Raw genomic sequence first — 12,853 nt, 5'->3', positions numbered from 1 at the left:
GACAGCTAATGTTCCACGCTCCGCGGGCCGGATTAAAAGAGTCCTGACTTTTGAGGCGGCCGCCCGAGAGGAGGGAGGGGAGCGGGCGCCCGGCACACAGAAGAGCCGCATGTGGCTTGCGATCCGCGGCTTGCCGACCACTGAAACCCTATTGCCTGTCACCTGGTGGGCAGTGTGCTCCGGAGCCGCAGCAAAGATGAAAAAGAGCCGCATGCGGCTCTGGAGCCGCGGGTTGCCGACACCCGGTATATACCCTGGTATAGTTATTTCCCAGTCATTTGAAACCTTGAATCACATCTCTGTAATTGCAACAAGGTCCAAGTTGTCCCTAGACATAAGAGCTGTCAGCTCACAAAGCTTGTTGCCTAACTACGAGCATTAGTACACATGACATGAGAAACAGTGCTATCTACTGCTTTATTTTTACCTCCAGAAACTTTAACTGAAATGACCCCATCAGCCCAGTCCTTAGCAACACAAACTCTCACTTTTGTTTCAGCCTGCTGGGGACAGAAATGCTCCTCAACAATTACAACTCTGTCCCCATTTCTCAATTTAAATGCATGTCCAAAATAACTCCTTAATTCCATACTAAGAAGCTCAGCGCCCTTGTGTGAGAGATGCAGACCATCTCTTTTGTACAGCTCAATGTCAGACCACCTGATAGCATCATGACTAACATAACCAAAACCTTCAGCTTTGCACAAGTCTTTTAACCAAACATTGAACTCTACTATATGAAGTACTTTCTCTTGTTGTCCATTATGCACAGGTAAAACCTCCAAAAATGTAACAGTACACCGTAACTGTTTGAATATCCTGTCTCAAATACTGAAAATTCTTCCGTACAAAACACTTCGTTTTGGGACAAATCATTTAAGCCAGGGTGCACATCAACATTGCACTCTTCACTAGCTTTTTTAAAATATGCCTTTTATCTCTCCTAACAGCAGCTCCAGGTAAACATCTAACTTTCTTTGACACTTTCACATGATTTCATAAAGAAACACCTCTTACAATTGAATCACAAGAAGATTTTAGGAGCCTTATCCACAACAGGTGCCTGGAATGGAACCTCAGATAAAAGAGTTACTTTTGACAAAGCAATTATTTTTTTTTCAGGGTCCTCCTTCCTGTTTTCACAATTAGCTATGTTTGCAACCTTTGTATCTGCTTCCAGCTCAGAAAGATCACTATAGGAGTTATGCAGTGTCACACCAAAAGCTACAAGTTTATGTTCCACAGGCCTCACTCTTCCTGATCCAACAGTTGTGCACACTGCCCTTCTCCTGCGCAAGGCAGTTCAAGAGAACAAATTGGCGTAGACAGCCTCCTGATCTTAGACTGCAGGGCACTAACCAGTTAATTTAGACAAGCAATGTCATTATGTAGCTCAGAAATCTGCATACAAATAGGATAGCATCCCACCTTCAAAAAAGCACTACAAAAAAACAAATGTACTGCACTGCACTAAACCAGACATTTAAAAAAAGATTTACTTATATTCAAACACCAGTACTAACCAAAGATAGTTGGATGTTTCCAAACTTCTGCTGTTTTCAGACTACTGCTGTTCAAACTATGCACTTTTGTCCTGCTGCACTTCTGCACCCATTCTGAGTCACCCTGACCCAGCACTACCATATATCTTGGAGGCAGATGCCTCTAAAAATGCACTTGGGGCAGTTCTGTCACAGCGTCAGGGATTAAAGACTTTATTACATCCCATTGCATTTATCTCACGTAAACTCATCTGCTGAGAAAAATTATGATGTTGGTGACTGTGAGTTGCTAGCAATCAAGTCTCCTCTAGAAGAGTGGGGGTACCTTCTGGAAGGGTCAGCTCACCCTATTCTGATTTTACACTGACTATAAGAACCTGGAACACCTGAAAACAACCAGGAGACTGAGACCTCATCAGGCCAGGTGGGCACTGTTTTTCTCCAGATTTGTGTTCCATATTACTTACAGACCTGGGTCTAAGAGCACTAAACCAGATGCTTTGTCACGCATGTTTGACGGTCCCAATCGCCTTCTTCGGATACCATCCTGTCAGCTGAGAACTTCTATTATTGCAGTCAGATCTCGTTGCTAAGATTAAGAGGGGCATTTGTAGGAGCTTCGTCATCTCCGGGAATTCCTCTGTCAGCCAGGGAAGGATTGCTGTGGTGGGAAGACAAGATCTTTGTGCCTGAAGGAGTCCATTTGGCGGTGCTGGAATTATGCTATGACCATTCACTAGCAGGTCACTTTGAGAGCCATAAAACCACTGACTTGATTCAACACCTATTCTGGTGGCCTGATCTGACCAAGGACTGTAAGGCATACTTGAATTCCTGTGTCAAGTGTACCTGTATTAAGAGCAACAGAAACAAGGCGTGGGGTTTACTCAGGCCCCTTCTTATCCCTGACAGACCATGGAAGATGATTTCTATAGACTTTATCATTGAATGTCCACCTTCTGAGGGATACAGTGCTATTTTTGTGGTGGTCGATCGATTTTCCAAAATGGCCCATTTTCTGTCTATGAAGAGTACACCCACTGCACTGGACACAGCAAGAGTCTTCGTTAAGGAGTGCAGCTTCATGGTACTCGTGCTCCTACCAATATCATCTCAGACCGGGGAGTCCAGTTCACATCCAGTTCTGGAGAGCGCTCTGTGAAACCCTAAAAATGTAACTCATTTTCATCTGCATACCACCCACAAACTAATGCGCAGACGGGGAGTACAAATCAAACCCTGGAACAGTATATTCGCTGCTTCGCATTCTTCTCTCAAGATGATTGGGTATCTTTATTGCCCCTGGCCGAGTTTCCCTACAATAATGCCATACATTCAGCAACAAAGCAATCCTCATTTTTTGCAAATTTTGGATTTCATCCATAATTTCTATCCAATGAGCTACCAATATCTGCAATTCCAGCTGTTCAAGACACCATGAATTTCTTCCAGCAAAACAATGTGATCTTGCAAAAAACTAATAATAAAAGAGTTTTTGACAGAAAACGAAGGGGTGAACTAATTCTGTAACCTGAAGAATGGGTTTGGCTATCCACAGCTAATCTAGGGTTGGCATGCCCATGAAGATGTTGGGACCTACGTTCGTGAGGCCTTTTCCTGTCAAGAAAAGAAGCAATAATGTCTCTTATGAACTTGTACTGCCAGACTCTTTGAAGATTCATCCAGTATTTCATGTATTTGTGCTGAAACCCATGGTTCTTGATCCTTTTCCAGGTTGCAGCACAGGTCCTCCGGAACCAGTAATCGTTGATGGAGAGGAGGAATACAAAGTGGAGACCATCCTGGACTGCAGGAAAAGGAGAAACCAGGTACAATACTTGAATAAGTGGTAAGGGTATAGTTCAGAAAAGAACTCTTGGGAACATGAGACTAATGTACATGCCAAAAAACTTATTTCGAGCATTTTCCACAGACATCCTGAAAAACATGCCCAGTTGGGCATCCAGAGGCTGCCCATGAGGAGAGGGCAATGTAAGGGAATGCGCATACCTATGCACAGGCACAGAATCCCTGTGAGCCCTGCTCGTGGCCAATTAGCATGTGCGATGACACGTTAGCGCCAGGTGAGCTATTTAAGCTGCACTAGTGCCTTGCATCAGTGCTGTTTAGTCTACTACGTTCTAGCATCCATGCATTCTGTTCCTGTGGTCTCTTCTGTTGCCGACCTGACCTGTTATCGACTCTGCTTGAATTCTGCATGTAACGACCCTTGGCCTGCATTTTGGTTATCTTCTGCCTGATGTTTATGATTGATCTGCCTGCTAATTGCCAACCTGGACTATCTGACCCTGCCTTTACACTGCCTCCTGCTCCAGAACCAGCTGATTCCTGCCGGCATCCAGTTCCTGCACTTCTGCCAGTGTGCCACCTGCCAGCCGTTTCTGCACCACTGCCAGCTAGCCATCTGCCAGCTGCTCCTGTACTTACGCCAATGTGCCACCAGCCACCTACTCCTGTGTCCCAGATGCACATCAGCATCTATCAGCAGAAGTCTTACAGGCACTCGTGTCCCTCTGTGCGAAGGCGTTCCCTGTTACTTTATCAGGGCTCCTGAGCCAAAGCTGTAAGAGAGGCCTTCCTCTGCAGTTCAGGTTCCACCACCAGGTACGTTACAGTACTTCCTGTGTAGGAGCGGTTATTTGAGGGAGGGCTTTCTGTGTGGTTGGTCGGCTAGTGTCCATTCAGCTATAGGTGGCATATAGCCCACATAGTCATTATTATGGCCTGCTCTGTGTCCCATTATGTACTCCAAGAAATGAATTTTACAGGTAAGTATGTAGAAAAAATGAATTTTTAATTTTTTGTACGGTTATGAAAAAAATCTATAAATCGTGAGTAACAAACTTACTTAAAATTACTTTCACCCTTACTCGGTATTATTTTAACAGTCTGTGCTAGATATCAGTTTAAGTAGAAATATAAGGAAAACCTTTTTTTCTTTAATTTTGGATAGGGTAAGCGAGAGTTATAACCCCTGTCAGCTGTGTCCCTTTGGGGTGATTTAGGAAGTGTGGGGAAATGACTGCAGAATAAGGGTGTCCTTTGACCCCCTCCATCACCAGAACTAGTATCCTCGTTGGAAGAAATCCCCTCTTTTACATTTCTTGGGACAACCCAATATTTGGGATTTTTTTTAAGGGCTCATTCACACCATGGTGCAGAGACTTCAGTTTTTCTGCACGTGTTCTTCAAGGGCACAACGAAATCAATTGTTCTATATGTGCTCTGTTCACATCACAACACTAGTATCATGTGCACTTTCTTTTCTGCACAGGAATCTGCAGCTTGTATAAAACTCATTGAAGTGCGCATGAAAACTGATGTCAACTGATGTATCTGCAAGTGAAATCTGCGCGTCAGTTTTCATCAGTATTTCTGCAAATATGGTGTGAAAATTAGTATATTATACACCTATTTAGATCACTAGTTAAAACTTGTTAACAAATTTGTAGCATGGATACTGCTATGCCAACTATATTACCCGGAATAATTTGCTGTCTGTCCTAATATGCAAATTACATGAGTACACTAGTTCTGTAGAATAATGTGGTGTATCTGGCTGCCTTGTAATAACTCCACAAAAACATTTACTTAGAACTACAACCAAAATATTAAATCCAAAAGCAAACATTTATTATGTTGCAGCTTTCCAATTTTTAGATGTTGTGACTACATTGGTTTTCTTTTTTAGGCTTCCCTTCTTTTTTGTTAACCTGGTGATCTGGCCAGTAAATCTGTTGTTCAACAGAACAAGTTCTCCTGCAATGTATTAGCTAAGAGAGTTTATACAAACTATTCACTACTAACGGGGGGGTGCTAAAAAGATCAGCTTTTATGTTTTCATGTAAAACTTTTTTTTTTTGTTTTGTTAATGCATCTAAATCTGCTAGTCCATCTACCTCCACCATATCCCCCCACCCCCTCGGAATAACAGTGCCGCTGTCTGCTGTGCCCCTTCATCCAAAGTTGGGGGCATGCTAATATAGGAGGTGTGTTACTGACCAGTTTGCCAGATAAAAACAAACGGAGAAAAAAATAAAACTAATGCAGCCACCACATCTAATGCGAGTTACAAAACATTCAGTGTGTAATTTTACAATTTGGAGGTCATTTTGATACACTAGGAAATTGAAATGCAGTGTGTATATGAAACTATTATGCTTGAAATAAATGTATAGCTTATTCAGCAAATAAACTAAACTTGTTTTTAACATTTCATTTTTATTTCAAATGGATTAACAAGGACTGTATATGTAGAAAAACAAATTTGTCAAACCAATCTACCCTCTTACCTGTCAATTAAAGCCTGAGAGGGGGACATAAATTATATGTTGCAGGAGTCTACAAACTTTCCAAACATAGGGCGAGCACACTGTCCTTTAAGCTTTAGGTGGGCAGGACCTTGGCTAGAGGGGGGAGAAAATGCCACGTGTCACTGGGAGAAAACAATGCCTCAGGCCTGGTGGTCAGTGGGAGTAAAAAAAAAATTGCATAGACCCTGTGGTCAATAGTCATTGGTATTCGTGGGAAGAATAGTGCCCCATCGCTGGTGTCATTGGAGGGAATAGTGCCCAATATTGCTGTAAATGGAAGGAATAGTGCCCCATTGTGAGTGTCAGTGGGACAAATAGTGCTCCATCGTTGCTGTCAGTAGCAGAAGTTATGCCCCACTGTTGGTTGGGCCTCAAGGGCCAGATGAAGGCAAGCAAAGGGCTACATCTACTTCACAGGCCACAGTTTGGAGACTACTGATCTACTGTATCCCAACAAGCAACCAACTGTAGAATGTACAAGATAGCTGAAATGCATATTTCTCTTCTTTGGGAACTGCATTGAGAAGTACAGTGATACTTGAATTGTATTCCAGGATTTGCTTGTCTTCAGCTGAGAGAACTTGGAATAATTTAGGACGTCACATAAAGTCTTAGAAATCTTTTATTAAGGTCTTCATATAGTTTGGATACCATGTCATGGCTATATTATTTATCATTGTAAAAGAACATATTCCACACTTCTTCTTTTTTTTTTTTTTTTTTTTTTTCTGGACAAAAATGGCTTTGGAAAAAAAACGGAAATAAAGTTTTTTTTCCGGTTTGTTTCCAGGTCTTCCCATCTCTAAGTCTATCAGATGTATTTCAGAGTTAGTGATCTTCTCTTGTAAGGATTCCTTCCTAATTCTTCACAAGGAAAAGTGGTCTCGTGTCTAAAACCCTCCTTTTCCCCAAGGTGGAATCAGCCTTCCATCTTAATGAAAACATTCCAAGTCATCTCGAACAGAAAAGTGTTACAACCCTTACACGGCATTCACCAGGTAGAGTGTAGATCTCACTGTGACAGTCCTGTGGTCTCTGTCCGCTGCACTTGCAAATATCAATAACGAAAGGTCAGCAACAAGGTGAGGATTAAAATGCTGATATTTTTTTGTAAATGCAGAGTGAAAATGTTCCAAGTGACAAACAGCATTGCTTGTCACTTGGAACATTTTCACTCTGCATTTACAATAAAAATATCAGCATTTTAATCCTTACCTTGTTGTCTACTTTTCGTGATTGATATTTGCAAGTGCAGCGCACAGAGACCACAGGACTGTCACAGTGAGATCCTCACCTTGTTGCTGACTTTTCATGGTTAATAAAAACATTGTCTTTCCTTTTTTGTGCTCTGTTTCTAAGCATCCCAAAGAAAGTATCCTCAATTGTCTGGATGTAGTCAGTCTATCTGAAAGCCACAGCCTCTATCTGAAAAACAGATTTTTTTTTTCTTTAAAAAAAAAAAAAAAAGACGCCTCGACTTCCAAGTTTACTGTTGTCAGGTGGATAAGGCTCATTGTCGGAGCCTGTACTCTGAAGATGGCACCTCTGTTACTTTTATATGCTCACTCCATCAGATCAGTGTGGGTGGGGGGAGTTCTTGGGCATTCTGGCATTGGGTGTCTGTTACTCAGTATTGTAAGGGTGCCACCTAGTCTCCATTTCACACATTCTCCAGGTTCTACCAGGTGGATGTCCAGGCCTCTGCAGATGCAGCTTTGACCACAGGGTTCTTTCTTCGGCACTCTGAGTTAAGTACTTTTACCTTTTTCTATTTTGTTGGGTCAGTTGGCAAGGGTTTATTGCCTTGTTGTTTCCCACTCTTCTGATTCACTGCTTGGAGCCATTTCAGAGTCTATACTTATGCCCTATATTGTACAATTAGGATAAAAAGAATTTTGATTTGCTTGTAAATTCCATATCTTGTAGTACAGTACAGGACCCATGCAACCCTTCCCTCTGTTACTGTGTTAATATGCTTTGCTTACTAAAAACTGAGGCTCGTCACGAGGAGGGTAGGGCTATAGGATATGCCGAAGGTGGGGCATGTCCAAAAACTTTGTACGTGCCGAATTACTGCAACCTATCACTCAGGTAGCATCCTATAACCCAGGGTCTATAAATATCCAGCCTGTGTACTGTGCTTTACTCCAAGATGAGGAATTTACAGGTAAGTCAAAATTCCTTTCATTCACTATCAACTGAGGGAGACCTATCAAACACAACAACTGAATCAGGTGATTGGTTAGTAAAATCTGGTTGTGGTTTTATTTAGCAAAGGCTTTTCAGCGGTTGTGTGTGTTTTGGGATTTCTGCACCTGCAGTCCTGCACAGGCAGCTGCATTCATTTTGTTACAGATTTAACATGCTTGTACACAGTTGTCTCCTGAAGGTCTCTAACTACAGACAATGGCTCACTGCAAAAGCGCTGCCTGTTCTGAAGAGGATTTAGCAGGAGGATAAAACTAAGTTGTGGCTAGGAGCAGACCATGGTTGTATTGCTGGAGCATGTAAACAGTTGTGGTGTGGGGGTACTAATTTAGTTTAGCTTTGGAGGCTGGATTTGTGGTGTTTTTTTTTTTTTTTTTTTTAATGTCAACAGTTTAAAATGTGTTTGAAATTCAACTAGTTATAACATGACATTACTCTAATTTTTTTTTTCTTAATTTAACAGGTTGTTCACAAACATCCAGGACTATCCATTTCAAAACTTCCAGTTTTGTATAAGGTACTATATTTTGCCAATTTTTTTTTTTGTTTCACTTCATGTGTTTTATTGGGTGATATGGAAGTGCATCTTTTGAGCAACAGAATTTATTGGGTATTGAGTCTTTAACCACTTGCACTTTTACTCCCTTCATGGCCAGGCCAATTTTCAGCTTTCAGTGCTGTCGCACTTTGACAATTGTGCAGTCATGCAACACTGTACCAATTTTTATAATTTTTTCACACAGATAGAGCTTTCTTTTGGTGGTATTTAATCTCCACTGGGTGTTTTATTTTTTTTGCTATAAACAAAAAAAGTTTTTTTTTGTTTCTATTATAACATTTTGCAAACAGGTAATTTTTCTCTGATGTGCGTTGATGAGGCTGCACTGATAGGCTGCACTGATGAGGCAGCACTGGTGGGCATTGATGAGGAGACACTGATGATGGTGCACTGATGGGCGGCACTGACGGCACTGCTGGGCACTGATCATCAGTGCCGATCTACTCTGTGACAGCATGAGGAAAGTGCTGCTGATAACCAGCAACAGTGTTTACTCCATGACCTGCTATGTCATTGGACACAGCAGATCACGGAGTAAACACAGTTGCCGGTTTTTGGCAGCACTTTCCTCATGTTGTCACACTGTGATTGTCCTTTTACCTCATCACGTGATCAGCTGTGCCTGTAGAACACAGCGATCGCGGAGAATGCAGAGTGCGCGCCAATGGGTGCGCACAGGAGGGTGCGTTCTGGGAGGACCTTATACGATGCCCTCCTAGAACTGGATAACTGCGCTGTAGCCGTCATTCGGCTGTAGCACCGTTAGCAAGTGGTTAACCACTTGTTGACCAGGAGCGTACCTGTATGTTGCTGGAATTTGAGTGGTTATAGTGGTTATTCTGCGATGACACCTGCAGGCATCATCCTGGTATCATTTTTGTAAGCTGGCGGTCAGCTTTCTTGTAAAAGCAATCCTAGCTGCTAATTAGCTGCTTGATTGCTTTAACAAGTGTCGGGAGGGGTTGTCCCAAACCCCCTCGTGGCCTTCCCGGGCTCTGCCGTCACACTGGGAGACCTCAGTGTGGCAGCCGGCATTTCCGCTGCCTGAAGATAGAGCTCATTGGGGTCCATGATGGCGTTGCAAAGGTGAGGAGTACAAAGAAAAATGCATACAGTGAAACGTGGTGGCAGTGTCCTTCTGTTGGGCTGCATGAGCGCTGCTGGTTTCTGGGAGCTGCATTTCATTGATGGTTTCATGAGTTCCCAGATGTACCGCTCTATTTTGAAAGAGAAGATACTACCATCACTCCGTGCCCTTGGTCGTTGTGCACCTTTTCAACATGACAATGATCCAAAACAAACATCTAAGGCCACTGTTGCATTTCCGATGAACAGGGTGAAAGTGATTCAGTGGCCGAGCATGTCTCCTGGTCTGAACTTAATCGGACACCTTTGGGGAATTCCGAAGAGACAAGTTGAGCATCACTCTCCTTCCAGCATCCAGGCTCTAAAAGAGGTCGTTCTTGAAGAATGAAAAAAGATGGATGTTGCAATATGTCGCCAACTTGTTCATTCAATGCCTAGAAGACTTGGTGCTGTCCTTACAGATCATGGAGGTCATACAAAATACTAAATGTAGTAGTTTTTGTTGTGGGGTATAACTAATTTGAGTAAAACTGAAGATTTTGTAATCTAGGTTATATTATTAATCTTACTTTCATGTAATGAGCTAAACAAATGCTCTATAAAACTCAGTTTTGTCAAAATTTTGGAAATTGTTCTTGTGTTCATTGAGATATTGATTAAAATCTTACTTTTCAAAAGGTGTGTACTTATTTATGCTGAACACTGTATAAATGAATAAAACAATCCATGTTTAGATATAAAGTGCAGTCATCAAGTGGACAGTGACCTGCGGGAACTGATCCAAGCCCTCCCTACCAAGGCGAACATTGAAGCACTCATCCTCCGTTTGGAGGACTCTCACCTTCAGGAGCTACAAGCAGTCTTGGCTGACATGCTAAACCTCTCTTCCCGCATCAAGGCCGGAGAATCCTCCACCACCTCGCTGGAGCAGAGGGTAGCAGTACTGGAGACGGCTCAATTACAACAGACCGGTTCCATAGTGACGCTACAACTTCATTTGGAAAACCGGAGTCTCCGAAACAACTTGCGTTTCCGGGGCCTGCCTGAAGATACAGCCCCGGACACTCTCCACTATACTATTATGGCTATTCTCCGCAGGGTCCTGGATGCAGTCCCCAACTCCACGCTAGAACTGGACCGGTCCAGAGGGCACTGGACCCCTGCTTCACGGACCTGAACAGGCACAGGTATGTTATCTGACGTCTGCATCGCTACACCCAGAAGGAGGTCATTCTTCGGAAAGTCTGGGAATTGGACTTTGATGGCACTGCTGTTAAGATCCTACCTGACCTTTGCAAAGCTATGCTACAATGTCGAGCCCAGCTTACTTACAGATGGGGCTTTCCTCTGGTGGTCACTTTTTTTGGAAGGGTCTGCTAGCCTACACCTTGAGAACACCAGCGGATTTGCCTAACCAATTCGCCTTTATGGAGACTGACCTGATCCAGGTGCCCGGTTGGTTCCCAATTTCCTCTTCCGACATCGGACCGCCCGAGCATGAATGGAAGTGCCGCCCAGGCCTCCTAGACAACGACGATGCTCTGGGACGCCCGCCATGGAGGGTTCACAAGAATCCTGGGCACCTGAGGTCGTGAGGTTACTTTTCTTGATCTTGACCCTGTAGGAACCCCTTCCCTCTACAATGGCTGCTAAACCCTTCTGATCTACACATGGACTTAGTTTTCTCAACACATTACTTTCCTGGATACCTTGTCAGACCTCAGAGAAGGACTTCATGCCTTAATGTTTTCTTTGTTTTGTGAAGTGCAAAATACATGAACAGTGCTCTTTGACTTTGTTGCCCCTCTGATTATGGCTTCCTGTATTACCCATGGGATGTGAATGTCGTTAACCCTGCCAGAAGTCATATCAGTGACAGTCCCTCCTATTGATGGATGTGGTTTTCATATTGACCTAATGCTCTAACCATAATTTCTTAACAGGCTCCCTTCTAAACCTCAAGGGAAGACTTGATAATTTGTCCTGTACGGTGCAGACAGTATGGTACATGTGCCGTGGTTCTGTGGCACACATGGCCTTATATTTGAATAAGAGGGCTTAGTTCCTCAATGATTAACTCATGGGGGGGATACACCTTCTGTACTACTTTCCACTTATGAGCCATATGTGGTATGTGTTTAATGATGGAGGCCGTGTTCTCTGGTCTTTGTGTAGATCTTACCTGGGACATGCTTCCCCCCCTTTGGGGAGGTGGGTCGCCCTGAGGGAATACCATATAAATGAGGGATAAGGGGAAAGTGGGAGGTGGAAAGAAAATAACTCTCCCAATCCTTATGTAACGGTTTTACTGGTACCACACCCCTTATGAAATAATAGAAACAAAAATCCTAACCTAAAAAGCTAATGGGGCTTTAAAGGTACCATACCGTACCAGTACAAATGAAGTAAAAACATGAAAATAGTAGATAAAATTAAACCCTTTTATTAGGTTAAAAAAACAACCCATCGGTGGAAAAAGTTTAGTCGGACATAGACACAAAAAGACATAATTAAAATCAGCAAAGGTGGCTATAGTAGGCGAGGGTCGATGCCCAAGGCATAGAAAGCATCAATGGCATCGGCAATGGCGAACTACAGCCACTAACGTAAAGCAAGATAGACTTAACTGTACAGATAGTATATGGAATGGTAAATGGTTATCAGGGGAAATAAATACATATACAGACAAAAAATGCCCAACCATATGACTTAATAGATGTTGATGAAACTGGTAATACAGTATCCACTTGAAACCATGAAAAATGCTTTGCGTTATAGAATCCAACGCGTTTTGTGGGATGAAACCCATTTCTTCAGGGAAAGAGGGCAAAACATGAGTATCTACAATAAATAAAAAAAAAACCCAAAAACAAACTAAAAACATATAATCAATAAATGATATAAACAGGTGCAAATGTATACAACAGAACAAAATATGAACAAACAAAACAGCAGCGATTACCAGTCGATGATATCCGCACTCTCTGAGATAGCTCCTACTAAGTATAGATCACTGGTATCTGGGTGAACAGGAAGAAGCCTCCAACGACCACAAGGAAGGGTCATCAATCAGTTCAAATGTATCTGAAGGCTTGTGGGAACCAAGTCAACATTCTGGGTGGTCACACAATATACAGTGGGGATCGAAAGTTTGGGCACCCCAG

General features: G+C 42.7%; 1 protein-coding gene across 1 annotated transcript in view; it reads left to right on the top strand.

The window, feature by feature from the left end:
- The window catches only part of TDRD5 (tudor domain containing 5), a 189,947-nt gene that overhangs the window by 19,377 nt on the left and 157,717 nt on the right, over positions 1-12,853 (top strand). The window contains exon 5 of the mRNA XM_089686565.1: positions 8,508-8,561. Within this exon, the coding sequence (XP_089542691.1) occupies positions 8,508-8,561 (54 nt within the window). The remainder of the gene's footprint in view (positions 1-8,507; positions 8,562-12,853) is intronic.

This window comes from Staurois parvus, unplaced genomic scaffold (assembly GCF_062004578.1).
Source record: "Staurois parvus isolate SC_StPar_1 unplaced genomic scaffold, SC_StPar_1.0 ptg000402l, whole genome shotgun sequence".
NCBI lineage: Eukaryota > Metazoa > Chordata > Amphibia > Anura > Ranidae > Staurois > Staurois parvus.
Note: the sequence above shows the minus strand (reverse complement) of the source record. Positions and strands in the feature narration are given on the sequence as shown.